Source organism: Gossypium hirsutum, chromosome D08 (assembly GCF_007990345.1).
Source record: "Gossypium hirsutum isolate 1008001.06 chromosome D08, Gossypium_hirsutum_v2.1, whole genome shotgun sequence".
Taxonomy (NCBI): domain Eukaryota; kingdom Viridiplantae; phylum Streptophyta; class Magnoliopsida; order Malvales; family Malvaceae; genus Gossypium; species Gossypium hirsutum.
The window spans coordinates 14,791,427-14,810,257 of record NC_053444.1 but is presented as its reverse complement, the minus strand read 5'-3'; the positions used below and the strand labels follow the sequence as shown (position 1 = coordinate 14,810,257).

General features: G+C 34.4%; 1 protein-coding gene and 1 pseudogene across 3 annotated transcripts; both read right to left on the bottom strand.

The window, feature by feature from the left end:
* Nucleotides 1-3,233: 3,233 nt before the first annotated feature.
* LOC121220301 (photosystem I P700 chlorophyll a apoprotein A2-like) lies at nucleotides 3,234-6,183 on the bottom strand (annotated as a pseudogene).
* On the bottom strand, nucleotides 6,135-16,110 carry LOC107914217 (E3 ubiquitin-protein ligase BRE1-like 2). 3 transcript variants are annotated; one of them, XM_016843047.2, is made up of 19 exons: nucleotides 15,781-16,110; nucleotides 14,329-14,490; nucleotides 14,156-14,243; nucleotides 13,781-14,011; nucleotides 13,479-13,646; nucleotides 13,106-13,299; nucleotides 12,932-13,015; nucleotides 12,701-12,820; nucleotides 12,435-12,621; nucleotides 12,197-12,357; nucleotides 11,628-11,699; nucleotides 11,229-11,305; nucleotides 10,339-10,533; nucleotides 8,215-8,287; nucleotides 7,956-8,042; nucleotides 7,697-7,834; nucleotides 7,372-7,574; nucleotides 6,605-6,767; nucleotides 6,135-6,495 (listed from the first exon to the last, which is right to left on the bottom strand). In XM_016843047.2, the coding sequence occupies exons 1-19, from the start codon at nucleotides 15,880-15,882 to the stop codon at nucleotides 6,364-6,366; spliced, it is 2,637 nt and encodes an 878-aa protein (XP_016698536.1). In that variant the 5' UTR covers nucleotides 15,883-16,110; the 3' UTR covers nucleotides 6,135-6,363. The 3 variants fall into 3 exon arrangements, with proteins under 3 accessions (XP_016698536.1, XP_016698544.1, XP_016698553.1); XM_016843055.2 differs by having other exon boundaries at nucleotides 6,605-6,764; XM_016843064.2 differs by lacking the exons at nucleotides 13,479-13,646; nucleotides 13,781-14,011; nucleotides 14,156-14,243; nucleotides 14,329-14,490; nucleotides 15,781-16,110 and having other exon boundaries at nucleotides 12,932-13,023; nucleotides 13,106-13,190.
* Between the last annotated feature and the right edge of the window lie 2,721 nt (nucleotides 16,111-18,831).

Below are 18,831 nucleotides of genomic sequence, written 5' to 3'. Positions count from 1 at the left end.
TCCTTTTACTACTACAATCATGGGCTCGGTTCCAGTTTCCATTTTTACGTCATCGAGCAAATTACCCATATACATTCCCACTCGTAACAAGGTAAAATTTAGTAAATATGATCATGATTAAATTGATTTAAATTAAAATTATTATGCTAATAAGTTTTTTAAATAGGTTGAACCATACGTCGAATCACGTGGGATTACCTACTGAGCTTCAAGATATATAGTTTCTATTAGACCAACGATCGAAAGTGGACGTATGTATTTATTTAATTTTGAACTATATACAAATAACGTAGTCAATTTCGTATTTAATAGTATATATATAGCTAATGCTTTTATCACGTTAATATAGTTTGAATGAACATCATACGAGGATCCGACAATTTGAGAAGTAATCCTCGAGGAATTCTTTGTGAATCCCAACGCCTAGCACGTGAAGGTTCCATTAGTAGTGTATGCTACTGTCGAGATGCACGAGATCAATAAAGTATTGCGACAGTTCAAATTTCAAAAGTCGATTCCCGTGGCACTTCAAGACCTTGATGATCTACATCCTATCGACTTGCGACGATCATATGAGAACTGGTCGGTATTTCACTCCCAACATATCAACATGTGGAATAGTCTGTATGATTTTTTACCTACTCACAAACCTATTATCCTTCCGGAGTCAGCATGCGGTCTAGAGTACATGCCATGGTTTAGGATCCACGGCAAGCAATATTTGTATGGGGAAGAGGTGAGGAGTCAGCATCCCCATACGAGTAAGCCACGACAGCCCCAATTAAATCCAAGGGCTAGCGAGGCAGGTCCATCATCATCGCCCATGCAAGAACTGGCACCAACGACCTCAGCACCGATGCCCACACCACCCCCAATTAGTATTTATCATCTTATTCTAGTGCGTATTCTAACCCTATCATCTTCACACAAGCACCATATGTTGCACCAGATTTTTCTACTTCTAGTCTTATGCTAGGTTGGACTGTTGGACATCCATCCTCGATGTTTTACATGTTCAGGCTATCTACTTTCCCGATGATGCAGACAATGATGTATAGACCGTCTATGTATCAGGCACCGACGGAGAGTCCACTCGTTATCCCATTGATGTATGGGACTCAACATGGTTATGCTCATTTGTCGTTTGTGACACAAACACCTTTGGAATCTTTGTTCTACCAAGGTGGGTCATCTTCCCAACCACCTATTCCTAGACTAGAGGATGCACGATGGTAACCGAGAATACAATGATCACAATCAACCAAAGGAAAAGAAGAAGAGCAACTGATACCACAACCCTAACAACCCTAACCCTGCCCGAAGTTTGAACCAAGAAGGAATCCAGTGCATAACCGTCGACCACCCTGATGTGGCACAAATTTTGACCAACACATGCACTGATTAATTTTTTTCTTGTATCAAACGTTTATATTGTATCGATGTTTTTTTATTATTATGTTTTTAGAAGAATATTGTTATCATTTAACAAAATGCTAGTTGATATTTGTTATCATTTTACAAAATTAACGTTGTAATTTGTTATAATTTCACAAAATTAAAAACTGATATTTCTTATCATTTCACAGAACCGCATGTGTTGGTTTCATTGCCATCGGATTGGATCCACATCGGATTCATTTCCATATTCATTCTTGGACCCACCAACATCTTCCGTGTTGGATGCCTCCACGTCGATGGACGTTATAGGGAGTACATCATCCTTTCTCGTGTTCGTATTGGAACGTCCAGAATCACATGTTGATTGCCAATCATTGGAAGTTGCTGTCATTCCCTAGTAAGTATTCCTAGGGTTGAACATCGACCCACTGAGGTTCATGTCCCACCCACTAACTGAGTGTTTTGCAGAGGTAATGTGTTCTGTTCTACCACCAAAACCTGATTGTTCGGTGTTCTACCTCTCACGATTGAAATCTAAGGCCAAGACGGATGAATGTCTTCCAATTGATGATTTCGGGACATCATAATGGGAACTTACTAACAAAGTGGTTGGACTATCGGCATTTTCAACTGTTCTCACCTCTCGAACAGGAAGAGATGTTGACGACCGAATGCCTTCATCTGGCCTTGAAAATTCCATATATAATTCGAGAAATAGTGATCCACTTTAGATGTGTATTTGCACTATCGCCTCCAAGCCCGAGCACCTTTGATATCGAAAGCGTCATATCTCACAGGATCAACCGAAGTACAAAATCGATACTTAATAGATGATACTTTCATCTGGTTGGATTCGACAATTTTTCGCCTAATTCTTTTCTGAAGTTCTGGCAACTCTATGTTCTGATTAAAAGACAGTCGTGTTGTGTTCTCCAATAAAGAACCATGCAATTCTCGGTGTCACGGACCTTACCGTTGTAATAAATAATAGCATTAATTCGTCCACTCATTTTCAACCAAATTATCTGTCAAGAGAAGTTCGAAACAAAAACATTATGCAAAAAATATAATGCTTCAAATAAATATTAACACGAAAAATCAATACTTATGCTTATTTTTTATACAAATAGTATCATTGCTCAAACGTATGTCTTTCCTGTGAACTTCTATTCTTTTGAACTTCTTCAAATTTTATTTCCTCAGTTTATGCCACTAGGGGCTGAAATATGTTACATTTATAGCTTAAGGGATAACAAAAAAAAAGTTTCTGAAGAAATGCCCTGGCTAGTGGGGGTTGAAATTTGTAGAGAAAAAACGCTCCTAGCAGGACGCACTGTCAGCAAAAGTACTGAAAACGCTTCCAGCTTTTGCTGACAGTGCATCTTGCTTGGAGTGTTTTTTCTCTACAAATTTCAACCCCCACTATACAGGGCATTTTTTTTAGAAACGTTTCAGATATCCTAAGATTCTTGGGATATTTTTTCAGAACCCATCTCGTCAAAAATATTTTTTCAGTACTCCAAGTTTCGATTTTTAATAAAAATAATATACAATTGATGTAAATATGAATATTTTAAATATCAAATTCAATTATTACAATTATTAGGTTAAAATGTTTATCAACTTAAAACCCTAAACCCTAAAAAACTTAAATAACCTAAAACCCTAATAACAAAACCTTAAAAACCTAAAACCCTAATAACAAAACCTTAAAAACCCAAATTAATAAACCCTAAAAACCCTAAACTTTATAGAAAACCTTAATAAGAACACTGAAAAAATGCTTCCAACTAGAAGCGCTTTTCTGAGTTTTCCTTGAAAATAACTCCCTCATTCTCCATCGAAAGAGATGATATTATCGCAGATACAGCGCATAAGATAAGGAATTAACCAAATTTGCCCGATGTAGAGGCAATCAAGAAAGCCGCATAAGTAAATATATAACCTACAGAAAAGTGGGCTAATCCAACCAATCTTGCCTGCACAATAGAAAGCGCCACTGGTTTATCTCTCCATTGAATCAAATTAGCTAAAGATGTGCATTCATGAGCCCATGTTAAAGTTTCAATCAGTTATTGCCAATACCTGTGCCAAGAAATTAAGAACATAAATCCGGTAGCCCAAACAAGATGTCTAAATAAGAACATCCACGCCCAAACTGATAAACTATTCAAACCAAATGGATTATACCCATTGATAAGTTGTAAAGAGTTTAACCATAGATAATCTTTTAACCATCCCATCAAATAAGTGGAAGATTCCTTAAACTGTGAGATATTACCCTCCCATAATGTGATGTGTTTCCAATACCAATAAAAAGTAACCCATCTAATGGTATTTAACATCTAGAAAAGCACCAAATAAAATACGTCCCATGTCGAAATATCACAAGTACCCCCTCGCCCCGGACCATCACAAGGAAAACTATAACCGAAATCCTTTTTATTCGGCATTAACTTGGAACCACGTGCATCTAAAGGGGAAAAACTAAAGTAGTGGAAGGGAATCAGTAAATCTGGATATAGGAGCCCCCTTACTAATGGAGTGGCTACTAGAGGAGTCTTGAATTAGATTGGATAACAGGAGTGTCTAATTAACTAATGAATGGTTGTAGAAGGGTTGGAAGATACTTTGTATACAGACGGATGAAAGTCTCTGAGTGTTCAGAAATCCAATTAATATTAGATTAGATAGATAATTGGCTTTTACTTAATGAGGGACACCAAAAGAAAGAATAAGTCTTATTATTGATACATGTGAGTAACATTCTTTTGATACTTCCAAAAGTGTTACTGCGCATTTTGCTTGTGCTTAATGATTTTCGATTTACTCGAAATCATATAAGAGCTTGTTATAAGCGGATTTGTTGAAGTGCTTCATCAACGGTAGTGTGTCACAATTTCCTTTTCTTTTTGACTCTGTGCCAGTAATTCCACTATTATTAGTGAAAAATATATAATATATAATTTATATTAGATGTTAGAATATTAATTCTATTATATATTTATCTATTCTATTATATATATTCCAATATATATTAGTATTAGAATTTATTTATACATTTTATTAATTTTTTTATACATTTTTATTTATAATATATTAGAATATTATATTTATATTATTTATCTATATCTATTTCATTTATTTCATAACCACATATCTTTCTGGCGAAGTAATGAAACCTTTCTCCTCTTACATGAATCCAATTTTCATTTCATCAGGGAAAAGCCATCTTTTCTCAACAATGTCTTTGTCATTTGATCCAATAGCCTTTCATTAGATAGGAACAAATTTGATAAATACTAATAACTCTTGGATGGAGGATTAGAACGGAAAAATCCATTAGATAATGAACTATTAGTTCTAAGCCATCTCTGGCGATGAATCAATAATTTGAACTATTTTTCTTGCGTATTCTTGATAAACCAACGTTTATATATAGATGTAGGAGGATTTGGAAGCGTTTTATCAAAAACAGCCCGTTCCCATAATTTTCAAGAAATCAGGTTATTTTCGTATTTTAAAAAAAAAAGACTTTATTTGATAATTTAATCACATAAAATATGATAGTATCATACTTAAACCCAATCCAATCTACCATAAGCACCTCTAATGGCATGTTCTAGTGTCACGGGGCTAGACCTTTCGTCTCGCAAACCGTGCGGCCTTAGGCGATCCGTTTGCTCCAAACTCGCCCAAGTCAGCCTTTACGCTCAAAAGTAAGGATTCCTTAGAATTCCTCCAAGGCACCAATTTGTATAGCGGAAGCGATTGTGTCAAAAGAAGCTACAAAAGAACAACAGAAAGAGCGCTCGCAAAGTGTTTGAGTAAATGCTCTCAATTCTTATTCATAAAGAATAATGAAACAATTTAGGAGTGAGTACAAATGAGGGGGAGGCTCTCTATTTATAGTTGAGTTCCCCCAAAACCGATGGTCAAGATACAATTACATCGACGAATGAGATTTAACCATATCCCTTAATTTTAGGGATTTACAAGATAAACCTTATCAAATCTAATCTAATCTTTACAAGATAAGATTCCCTCTATCTTTTAAGATCAGTTACCATATTAGCCTAAGTTGACATCTCTTCAGTGTCGGGCCAACCAGGCTTCAATCTGACAGACTTGTCCAATATCTCTTTGAATCGGGCCAATTCTTGTGGGCCAAATGATCCCCATCTGAGCAACAGACCTCCATTGGATGCATTTGGTGCGCTGGTCACGGGCTTTGAACTGCGGCCCGTGACACTAGGACCAACCCATAAAACAAATTTGAAAACCTAACCCCATATCCTATAATGACATGCTTCTTCCGTCTCATGCTGCTCTGTGCCGTTCTTCGTGTTCCCTCAATTTTTTTCATAAGCTCCTTCTCTGATTCTCTTCCATTACATAATTGACTTCTTTTATCTTTATTTTGCCCATTCTACAATACAATTTTGACCAAGGTAATTGCTTTTTTTTTTATTTAGTTTTTCCATCTTCCATCTTTATTTTTCTTTTTTTGGTATATTAAAAAGCTTTGCTTAATCATGTTAAAAAATGGAAAAGAAATCTGAAACAAAAATAAAAAATTGAAGTAATCAAATACCGGTTTAACTGGGTTTTTAACCAGGTTTGACAGGTTATTACGGTTCAAAGAATTTCCGGTCTGATGAGGGTGACCAGACCCATTAGTTCACGGTCCAACTGATGCAACCGACCAGCCGGTCTGGTTTCAAAAACACTGATCAAAAGGGAAAATTCCTGAAGATGTGATGATTTACCTAGTTTGATTTCCATTTACAATTGACATACATGCCATGACCTGCCCATCAAATAATTACATATGAAAAAGAAAAAATAACATATTATTTCTATAACTATCAAGTTGGGAGTCCTAAGGGGCCTCTTGGTTTCAAGATGCTAACTCTTGACTAACCTAAATCAAAGACTGAAATACAAAAGCCATGGAACACTTTTTCATATTTTCACAAACCGAACATCATTCTGACCAAATGCAGTTCCACAGCCGGGGCACTTTCGATGCCGTATCTCTAAATTTCTCTGTATACATGGATTGCAAAATAGGTGATAGCACTTAACAATTACTACCTGCCAAATATGACAAGCCAACACATCCATCAGTCCAATAAGAGGTTGAGGAAAATATAAACATACGAGTACATATTATGAGAGAAAAACAGGTCAGCATAACTCTCACCTCTTTTGGCCGGTCAAAACACACACCACATTTGAGAATATTCTTGCAATTTTTAATCTCATCCTGAAGCTTCTGTATTGCAGTCTCTCCAGTTTCAGAACTCAACTCAGCAACCTTGCTATTCAGTTCGTCGAGCTCTTCCTCAAGCTTCTTCCTCTGACTTCTGGGTGTAGAGAAACCACATTTCAACAGAGGACAGATTTAATTTTGAAGGAAAGCTAAATAATTTAATTTAACAACACGAAGAAAAGGTATGTTCTTGGCAAGGAAACATGTCTAAAGTCCTAAAGGGCAAAAATTATAATCTAAAGTCCTAAGATGAAATGTTCCAGAATAAATGCAGCATAGGCGTAGATTAAAGCATTGTTATTGTAGCAACTGTTGACCATTATAACAGCCTGTCCCTCGACTATCTTTGCAGCTAATTCCAGCACACATTATACTGTGATAGGCAATAAAGAGTAGAGCTATGTAGCTCCAACACTTCATTTCCGTTAAGGTGCCTGTGACTGACACTCATATCCTATACATGGACATAATAACCTCCAAAGATCATCCAAATACATGAAAAAAAAAATTGCCCATGATGGACGTGCTAATATCCAACATTCACCACCGAGTCCAACATAGGAGAAAAGCAATGCTTTTGGATTCGGATAACATACATATATGATCTTTTATCTTCTAATTCCACCCAAAGACAATACAGCTGAGCAAGAAAAAAACTAGGCCTGGGAAATCCACCATAAACAGAAAAGAAAACTCACTGTTCCTTATCCAACTTCATTTGGAACTCATCCACCTTTCGCTGGAGTTGCTCATAGTCCTTCTCAGAAGATGCTGCAGCAGATTTAAGCCACTTGAACTCCTTCTCAGCATCAGCCAACTCCCACTTCGCAGTTTCAAGGCTAATCATAAAATGTCTATCCTCTTGAGTGAATTTAACAGCATCTGTCAGACAAACTTTTATCTGCAAGGTTTAAATAATAGGTTGATCAAAAAAGCTACAAGTTGACAAATAAATAAATACATGTAAATATATTTAGAAGGTAAGTTTTCTGGAACGAGTTTTAGCAGCACACAACTATTTACCTGCTCCTCGCTCTGACCAATCCTCATTTTCACGGACTCAATTGATGAATTGACCTGCTTAAGTTGCCTTGCTAATGCCTGCTTTTCAGAAAGCAAGAAACTATGTGCTTGTTTTGTCTTTACACTCTCAGAGACAAGCTGCATTTAATTCCATCACAATTACAGAAGTTGCCCAAGCAGCAACACCATATAATTTTTTCTACTTAACTATCAATATATACAGAAAGCAAGAATAAAGTTGAAATAATATGCAATGGACCTTAATATTGTAGTCATCTCTCTCAGTCATCTGCTGCAACAGATGCTGGTTCTGTGTCTGCATATCTTCATAAGCCTGGCCAATGGTCTGGAAAAAATAAAAGAAATCTCTCATCATGCAGACAACAAAGAGGCATAAATGGCGAGAGTAGTACCCAAGGAAAGGCAGCTCTAGCAATTCAGTGAATACAAGAGAAAGGTGGCAGGAACCAAAACTGAATATATACTTCTTCCTCCCTAAGAAGGAATTTCAGACAAACCTCAATTTCAGAAATATATGTCTCTGACTCTCGATCTTTACTTTTAATAGCCTCCGTGAGTTCCAAAACATCCCTGTGATTTATTGTAAGATTAAATAGTTAGATAACACTACTAAATGGAAATTTCAGGAAGCAAAAAGAAACAAATCATGAAAATAAAAACCAGAAACTTATATTAGAGAACTTGTGCAAGTCACAAATGTTTGACATTAAGGATGAAGTAACAATTTGGATCATACTACCTACGGAGTTCTGTAACTTGTAATAGGTGTTTTACCTCTATAGCAAGCATCAAATGGTTCTAATGTCAAATTTATTAGATGCAACTACTAAGGTTAGGAGGATAAGTTAATTAAACTGTTTTAGCAGTCCTAAAGAGATGTTTGTATGGCATAAGATGCTCTGTAGCAATAAATGAACTAAAATCGTAGTTGTAATTCTATATTTTGAGCACGTAAACTCTGGAAATATAAAAATTAGAAGGGATATCCCTTGTATAAAAGTATACCATCCCAACAAGTGTAAAAGGTTTTCACCAAGTTTGGGAAAGAAGGCTACATAATTTTTAAGTGGTTTAATAGGTACTGGCAAATTTTCAAAACAAAATAAGTGACTAGTGTTAACTTAGCGCACTAAAAGGCAAGTTAAAATGATATACTCCTACCAAACAAGGTGTAAAAGCTTGACTGGATACAATGGAAGGATGAAGGCATACTTTAGAAATTTGAAAATACACAAGGGCTGATTTTCTACTTAAGCCTTTAAGGCAAAAAAAAAAAACTCAAAAAGGAAGTCACATCACTCATATCATAATAACTCAAATGTTCATCATTCAATTTCAAACTCCTTAGAACCAAAATGACATAAGTCCTTATGACTTACCACAAACCCCTAAAAAATGCAAAATACCAAATACAAACCGAAAATGCCACTAATTGGCACAAAATAAAAATACAAATTAAAATAACCTGTATGCATTATATACATAGTTAAATTCAAACCCATAAAATACAAATTACAACCCTAGCTAATTTAAGCTCTCAACTAGCATATTTGATCCTCCATCACTCTGCCCTATAGTTGGAGAGAGCTCGACCTTTAATTCCACTAACTCAAAAGAGAAATTTCTAGCAAGACCCATAAATAACAATGTTAAAATCTACTTCATTTGTGACATTCACATCTTCAATAAAGCAGTAAATTTAGGATCCTCATCAAGTAAATTCTGTTGCAATAACTCAACAGATTCTCACATATCTCATCTCTCAAACCCTCTTCAACAAGATTGTTCTTTAGGGCCTCAAATGCTCACAATACAACATCAACGTGCTTTTAAATAATAGGATTTTCCTTCTCAGGGAAGAACACTCCTGAGAAACGAACTTTGACTAGGATCAAATATTTTCAAAACTGCCCCACTTCATCAGAAGCCTAATGTAATGCAGCTTTTGTTTTGATCGGTTCATAACGCGCCTTATATACTGCATCTTTTATTCCCATTAATTCATAACAAATAAGTTCATTTTTCCCATTTTTGAACTTCTCTTTGCTCATTTTTGAAAACATGCTACTCATCAAACAGATGAATATTTTAGACACATATTTGCTCGCATTCTCAAAGCAATTAATTTAGTTCAACTTAAAATAAATATTTATAACTAACCATGAAAATCTGACCTTTAAAGAATGAAACTGATTTAACTTTATGAATTTTGACTTGATTTCAATACTTAATTTCACAATAGCTTGAATATTCATCATCTAAAACCTCCTTTGAACTAAATAACATAGATATTGTAAATAATCCCAAAATCCTAATAAAACACAAAATACCAAATATAATGGCGAGCCTAATACTTGGACAAGAAGTTAATTAATATAAAATAACCTAACAGTCTAAAATATAAAACCTAACAATTGAAAATATCCTAGAGTGTATAAGTTTTTTTTCTTGGGAGTATATAATTTAAAACTAAACCCCTAAAATGTAAAATAAAAAAGCCTAGATATTTAATTCCTCAACTAGCATATCAGCATTCACCATCAGTGTCCTTTCAGTCAAATCATAGCCATGGCAAACCATATAACATATAAAAAGAAACCAAAAACTACAAAAGAACAAACCTCTCAGAAGCATCCAGTTTAGCTCTTAAGTCAGCTATTTCAACTTCGGCAACAGAAAGCCTTTCTTGGCACGCAGCCTCAGCCTCATTAGCAGCTTTCACTCTCAATTCTAGACTGTGTTCATCCAAAGCATTTTTCAAGATTTCAGCTTGCGAATGAGCTCTATTTTTAGATTCTCTTATTTCCATCACATCTCTGAAATTTAAGTTAAGAACCCAAATTAATTAATAGAAAAAGGAATGTCATATGCAACCAAAAGGTTGAAGCAAGAGAGAGGGAAACATTCCCAAGTTAGATAATAGATTTGGAATAATATGGTGAAGAAGAAAGTATGATTAATTGTTAATGCACAAAATTGAGTGCCTAAAACTATATTGAACTTCCTAGCTTGCAATCTAAGAGAACACAACTAGACCACAGAACTTCAAATTCAGAATCACTTCAGCTTCTTAGTTTCATATACAAGAATCAAGGTACCGCAAATTTTAATGCACTGACAAGCTAAACAATTACGTAAACAGGTAATGTAAAATATTTTACCATTTCCGGACCAATTTCTGAATTAACTTAAAATTCTGAAGTTTCAGCTTAGCAAGAGGTAACCATATAACTCGAGACACCACTACAAGTCGCACACAGACCTGTTCCTTTAATAGCAATTTAGCACTTATTTGCTTCTAAATTTCAAGAGAATTAATTATAGGTTTATTTCACTTCAAGCAGACATAACAGGAAATGCACAATTTAAGACGATTGACATAAAACCAGATGAAGATTTAACCAAATATCCACTGCTTGCATGGCATAGAACTAAAAAGGATTACTCTCCTTTATTGCATTTACACTTTCTTTTTGTGTGTGTGTGTCAATAAAGTCTCAAACTAGCATACCTATCATCATAGCCTTCTTGGCCATACATGTCCAAGAAGATCTGCAATTCCAACTTTTCCTTCTGCAATTTCTCAATCTGCATTAATTGAATGTTATTCAGTAATGAACGTCAATTCAAGTCATATGCATCAGATTTCTGAAGATGGCAATATGAATAGTTTTGACTATAAGTGCACACAATATGGAGCAAGAGCAGAAAACTTTGGAAAAAAGAAAAAGTATTATTTCAGTAGTCATCGAAAACAAAGGAACACTTGAGGATAACAAGGAAAGGTCGCTGGAATTTCCATCAAAGCAGGGATTGCAGCCCCAGCGCCTGCATTTCACCTTCCCCCAATGTTGTAATGGACAAAAAGAAGAGAAAAGTAACCTGAATTAACCAAAAAGACAAGACATACCATATCATTGAGAGATTTGATTTCTGCAATCTGCTCAGCACACTCTTCTGCCAAGCGCTTTTGTAGATTTGTCTATCAGAAAATTTTAGACAAAAGCACACTGGTTAGAGATTGAACAGATCGAGTTACCAGCAAACTCAAATTTGACAATTAGAACACAAAAAGTGTCAAAACATTCAACATTCTTACTACAATTTTTCTTTATTTTATAGATTAAATTTAAGAAATATAAATCCACGTTATCCAAAACCACAATTTTCTACAAGTCACATGCTAAATAATCAAATGAAACACTAATAAAACAGGTACATGACTCAGTACAAGTCATTGAAAGAACAAAAATCAACATGGCTGTCCACAAACACAAAATTCTGAAGTTCCAAAATGATATTCTATTAGACAATCAAGTTCCACCGCTTGGTACAAAAGTAACCCATCACACTACTCTCAAAGCTTTCGCAGGTAAATATAGTTGAAATAATATAAAAACAACTATTTAAGGACTTTTCATCCATATCAGCTACTTTCAAATTTTATTCCCCAAAGGGAACTAAAGACAGGATAAATACCTTATCGCTTAACAAAGCTTTTAGTGCTTGGGCTTCTTCATGCAAGGAAATGGCTTCGTGAGCAGTCTCCTTCCAGCGATTCAACTGAGCTTCCATCATTCCCATTTCCTTGGACAGAGCTGATGCCATAACACGAATTTCTGCTTTAATATCATTTCTTCCTGGGGAGAAAAACAGCATTTGTGTAAGACAAAAGACCCAGGATTTTCCACCTTAAACTCATAATTTACTATTTTACCTGCATCTTGAATAGCTTCTTCCATTTTAATCTCAAGGTCATTTCTTTCTATGATACACTTCTGGAGCTGCAGCTCCAGCTCTTCAATTCTAGAATCAGCATTATTAATTGTATTCCTAACAGCATCTGCTGTCTCAGCTTTCATATTTAGTTCCTTCTCCCTCCTCATGACAAGAAACCTATCAGTCTGAAATTATACTTTCAAAACAGACCAAAAAGTACTCAAGCAACCAAAGCATGTGAAAAAGTATATCAAGCAACTTAACCTGCAAGGAATCTGTAAGCGCTTTGTATTGTTCCATTTCAGCATTCCAATGCTGGAGCTGATCATTTAACAAAGTGTACAGCCGAGAGGATTGTATGAATTTGTCATCCTTCAGTTCATTCTATGAGAGTAAAATTTTGCAAGTTAAATTACTAGAATATGTAGCTTTATTGAAAAGGGTACTTCAACTGAAAGAAAAATCAACTTTCGAAGATCAATAATCCAAGCAAACCTGAAGATCCTTCAGTTGTTTTGAATAGATTAGGTTCTCTTCCTGTGCATCTTGAAGTTCAGAAAGTCGATCTCCTGCCACTATCTGCAACACTTGTTTAGTAACATATCATATAAGATTAGTCACCAAAAGAGGGAGAGAGGTTGAGAAAAACGCAGTTACGTAAATCAATACCTTTGTCTCCTCAATCAAATCCTTTATCTCCCGCAAGCCCATTGTCTTATCTCCAGGCTTTTCTGGTGACAAGCTTCCATTTGCTAGAACTGGAGTTGATGCATGCATCCCAGATGCTATATTCTTCTGCATTTTCAGATCAACTAGTTTTCTTCTGCTTTCTTCAAGTTCAGCCATGATTTCCTCCAGCTCACCTTCCAGAATAAATAAACTACAGCTTTAACGTACAATCATGATAAGACAAAAAAGAGAAAATCTAGGAAATGGCTAACAAACAACCAGATTGCTAATCAGTTGGTACTAAACATGCTACTGAGAATTGCATTTATAAATGTTAGGAAGTTATTGCAAGCATAAAAGAACTAGCAGAGACCTTGAAGACGTTTAACATCAGATTGATCAGTTGCATGGCTACTTATATATGTTTGAATCCCATCAGCATACTCTTTATGCTTCAAATGTAGAGTGTCAATCACCTCACGCAAATTTTTGGCCTCTTCTTTCATCATGTCATAAATCTTAGAAAGCTGTATTATAGTGTCTGCAAGCGATATATAATAATCAACGTAAAACTGCAGATAGAAGTACTAGCTAATGAAGAAATTGCCGAAAATTTCATGAAAAACACAAGAAATGACAAATTACTAAGCAACTGAAAAGAAGAAATCATCTAACCTTCAACAGATAATTTCCCATGCAAAGAAAGAGCCATGCTCTCAGTTTTCATCCTCTCAGCAGAGATGGTATCCTCCAGAGATTTTATCAACTCGCTAGTGGATGAATGGCGTGAAAATAAGACTTGTTCAACATAATTTGCAATGCCATCTTTGTCATTACTATCAATAAAATCTGTTTCTAGAAGCCTACAAAGAAACATCTCCTCCACAGGGCACGATGGAATAGAACCTAAAGAGGGCAAGTTAAAGTATTGTAAATTTGAGAGAACTTACACTTTGACTTTTTACTATTAAAAGACACAGCACTACCTCTCCCAACTCCAAAAACACACAAAAGTAAATTTGTTCAACAAAAAATTAGTCTGATCTGAACCTCGAGAATTGTCAGCTTCGTCCAAGATTCGTAAAGCATTATGGCCTCCTCCAGCTCGTATTCCAAGCAGGACCAAATCATCAACCAACTATAGAGTAGAGTAACAAGAAAGAATTATAAAAAAATCATAATGATCAAAACAGATGGAAGTAAAAGAGTGCCATAAAAAAAACCTGATTCCAGAGTTGGTTCACAGTTATCAACATATCATCATAAGAGGCTTGCTTGTCTTTTAATTCTTTAATTTTGGTTTCAAGATCATGCAACTCATGTTTCTGAATATCTAACTGCTGGACAAGTTTTTGATTCTGGTACTGGAGAACTGCCGCGTCAACCTGGATAAAAAAAAATCCATCTATATCAAACCAAATGCATGAGAGAATTAAAAACACAAATTTGTAAACATGCAGGGAAAAAAATGAAAAACGTATTTTATCAATTTTAAATTTACTTGACATGTGCACCAACCTTACACGTTGGGGTGTATGCAGAAATATCATAGTGATAATAAGATGGCACTCTGAAAAATCAAATCATGGATAAAAAGTGAAAGGCAAATTCAATCAGGTGGCAGGGGACAGCATATCTCCACTCATTTTTAGGTATGCGTATGCCTGATATTGAATTAGGTTATGCTCAGAGCTTAGCTTATCAACTCAACAAAATGTGCAAACTGGTGGATTTATGGTGCCCATGCATATAATCAGATGCCTAAAACTGATTCATGACAAGTCTAGGAATGGTTTGAATCAGATAAGAGACCAGAATATAACTAGAAGTTAAGGGAAAATTTCAATTTCTAAGATAGATGCAAATAGGCAACTCAAATAATTTGAGACGATGAAAAAGACATCACATTTCATTAATTTACAATATTTCCATTTGACATATACAGCATTGATGCAGCAAACCTACTCGGTTAGTGCAAAGTACTTCAACTATTCACATTATCAGCTCAATTTAATAATAATTGGAGTTATATAACCCTAGCAGATAAATTAAGTGAAAAAAGAATTTTTTTTTTTTAAACCCTTAATTTTGGTGTGTCACCCTAAATCCGCAAATCTAAACAAACAATAGCATATCAGTGATATACTGATTATGGGTAAATCGCTAAGAGAAGGAGCTTGTTTTCCTTTTTTCCCCGTATAGACCCAATCGAGTTTCACAGCAAACTACTTATCCACCATTAACAATAAATTAAATCAAAATTGATCCACAACAAGTAATAAATAAATTCCCCTTCTCTTCCTATACTGTCTCGACGGCAGAGAGAAAGCATTTGAAATTAAAACTTTCCATGAATAACCCAGAGACCATGAAGAAATTGAATACAACTGAGCATCCAAGAAGAAAACTAATGGCAGGAAAAAATTTAGATCAACTTTCCATTTTGTGAACGGTCGAAAGTAATGTCCCAAGATTCAATATTTCAGTTTTACCATTTTATTCTTCCTGGCTACAGGACAAAACAAAATGTATTCCAGAGCAATTTTGATTTGAGGAGAAATTATAGCTCAAAAAGAAAGCGAATAAAATCATGCAAAGCCATTCATTTGATCAAGAAATTAAAGAAGAATACAAAATATTAAAAAAAAAAAAGAAGAGTGTGAGAGAGAGATTACAGCTTTGGTGTGGTTCGGAGAAGTGGAGGAATTACGGGCCATGGCGGGAGAATCCAAGTGAGGCCTCTTCTTCTCTGGTTCTTCAGATTCAAAGCTTTCCATTTACTGCAGTTAGGATTGCGATTTACACCCCCTCCCCTCTCTTTTACCCTTGATTACTCTTTCGTCACACCATCAAATCCCAATCATCATGCGTTCCCAAAACCCTAACTGGAAACCCTAACTCACAAACTCTACTCGTTCCGAGAATGATAGATTCCAGTAATTTGCTTTCTACGGAGTCGTATATTGAGAAGAAAGCAGAAGAAAGATGCATCACCCGTTAAAACGGTGCCGTTTATCCTTTTAGCTTTGTTGCCCTTCAACTAACACTCTCCAAATAGTTGGTTGAACCAAATTAGACCGGCCGATCAGACCGGTTGAATCAATAAGTGGTCAATGTATTAGTTTGGAGAGATATTGATCGGTTGAGGGGTGAATTAATATGATCTAATTAAATTGGTTTAACCGGTTTCATTAGTTTTTTTTTTATAAATTTTTTAATAATATATTTAGTAGGATCAGTGGCTTTAACCATTCAATCATGATTTTGAGACTTTTCATAGTTTATATTAGGTTTAAATTAGTTTATTGTATTTGCAATTCAAATATATTATATTTATTTTTTAAAACCTTATTATAAAATTTATAACATTTTAGAGACGACATGGAGTATTAAATTTGATGACATGTAGCTTTCTTTTGTAAATTAAAATTTATAATTTTGGTTCAAATTTAAACAATTTGATTAGATTATTTCAAATAAATTTAATAAATTAACGAGATAAATAAAGAATTTCAACTAAATTTAATAAATAATCTAGATAGAATAAAGAATTTTGAATAAATTAATAAATAATATTTGTATATGATAAATATTGAAGTAAACTGTAGAATAACAGAAAATCTCTAATCTTTTATACTCTAAAAATATAAATATTTATGCAGTTTGTGATTTCATACGCAGTATCTGTCTCTCTATTAAGAATTTAATTAATGTGAATTATTTAGAGGCTTATTTAGTAGTGTTTAAAAAAATATTTTTGGCTTAAAAAGTATTTTTAGAAGAAAAGTGGTGCTAAACAATCTGCTTTTAAAAATATTTTTAGAAAGCACTTTTGAAGAGGAAAAGTTAAAACTTTTAGTTTGCTTAATTATTTTTTCACCCTTCCAACGGCATAATATTTTTTCTTTCTTTTTCTTTGTTGCTTAATTAAATTTTAAAAATGTATATTTTATATATTAAAATATTAACAATAAGTCATAATAAAATGTTTTTTATATTCTTACTAAAATATAATAATATTAACTAATTTGAACATTATTTAAATATATATTTATTATTTGATAATATCATTTCTAAAACGGTCATTTTATTTTTAAAAAATATTTTTAACAATAATACTAAATACTTAAATATTAAACCAAACTTTTCAAAAATATTTTTTCACATATTTTTTAAAAACATTTTTTAAAAAATTACTAAATTAACCCTAAATGCATCTGGGAAGGCATGAAAAGCAATTCCATGACGGTGGGGAAGTACCGGGTTATCAATCCCAACCAGGAACGTCATCAACCATTACCCGATTCTCACAAGTTCAACGTCAAGGTAACGTCGTCGCATGGCCATATTTTTCAGTGGGTGGAGAAAGGACTGCGGTGGAGCAGGGAGATCACGTGGCTTGCTTTTCAGCACTGGAGATTGAAGGACAGGAGTTGACTTTTAAGGACTGGCTTCATGTCGCCAAGAAAGGCCATGCCAATGTCTCTTCTTTTATTTTCATGCTATTAGGATATAGTAGAAACAGCAAAAGTGGCCCAAACATAAGCATGCATGCTGTGTATATATATATTTTTAATAATGCATCGAAGGCTTTCTGGTTGTTTTGTGAATTGCAAGCCATGGAAGTGGAGCTGGAGCAGTTGTATGGTACTGCTAATTCCCTTCATGAAGAAATGTTTTATTTCCGAGCAAGGTAGGGTAATGCATGTTTATTGTATAATTTGATATAAAATACTACTTAGTTAAATTTATTGTCAACAAAATATAACTTTTACCTTAATTTGTTTTGTTAAATCAAATTTAGTGTTATAACCGTAATACATTAATATAAAATAATGTTTTTAGAATAAATATAATATTAAAAACGGGCAAAATACCATTAAAAGCCATTTTTTTAAAAAATTATGAAATGGGCCCAATAAATAATTAATTACCGGAATGGCCCAATTCCTCGAAAGCGCGTCCACGTCAGTGTGTTGTTAGGGGACGTTGTGGGAAAACGCTTCCTCAAGGAAGCGCTTTGTCCACGTGCGCAGAAAGCGCTCCCTCAAGAACGCGTTTTCTTGCCACGTCAACGCTCCCTTGGGGATGCGTTTTGCCCGCGCGTGAACAGTAACAACAGTTACTTTTTTTACCGTTGGTGACCCCCCCAACGGTAAAAAATATATATAAAAACCCCCCTTTCATTTTTTTTTCACAACTTAATCCTTTCTCTCAATTTCTCTCTAATATTCTCTCAATTTCCTCTCAAATTCCTCTTAAATTCCTATTTAAAAAAGTTTTAATTTTTTTAATTATTTTTAAAAAAGTTTTAAATTTTATTTTTTAATTTTTTTTTAAATCTTAAAAATTTGTACGAATTTAGCAATTGCTGGAGAATTAATTCGTCTTGATGACAAGCACATATCCGTCGAACAAATGAAAATGGTAAGTGTTAAATTTAATTTTTAAATATTATTTAAGATTTTTTATGCAATTTTAAATAATTATTATTTATTTTATTATTTTTTATAAAGTCTTTAGATCGGATATTACAATGCTATATTCGTAATATGCATGGTCCTCCATCACCATTGGTAGAGAATTACCTGCGGGAAGCGGGTTTTTGGCACGTGGCGACGGTAGGCTTGGGATGCAAGTTGGACCCGAAACTTATCAATGCGTTGATTGAGAGGTGGAGACCCGAGATGCACACATTCCATCTTCCATGTGGAGAGTGTACTATC

Coding starts and splice junctions, on each gene's coding strand:
- LOC107914217 (XM_016843047.2), bottom strand. CDS start 15,882: ATGGAAAGCTTTGAATCTGAAGAACCAGAGAAGAAGAGGCCTCACTTG. Junction 12,358..12,434: donor AGAAGCTATTCAAGATGCAG/GTAAAATAGTAA, acceptor TTTTCTCCCCAG/GAAGAAATGATATTAAAGCA. Junction 6,496..6,604: donor GTTTTGACCGGCCAAAAGAG/GTGAGAGTTATG, acceptor CATATTTGGCAG/GTAGTAATTGTTAAGTGCTA.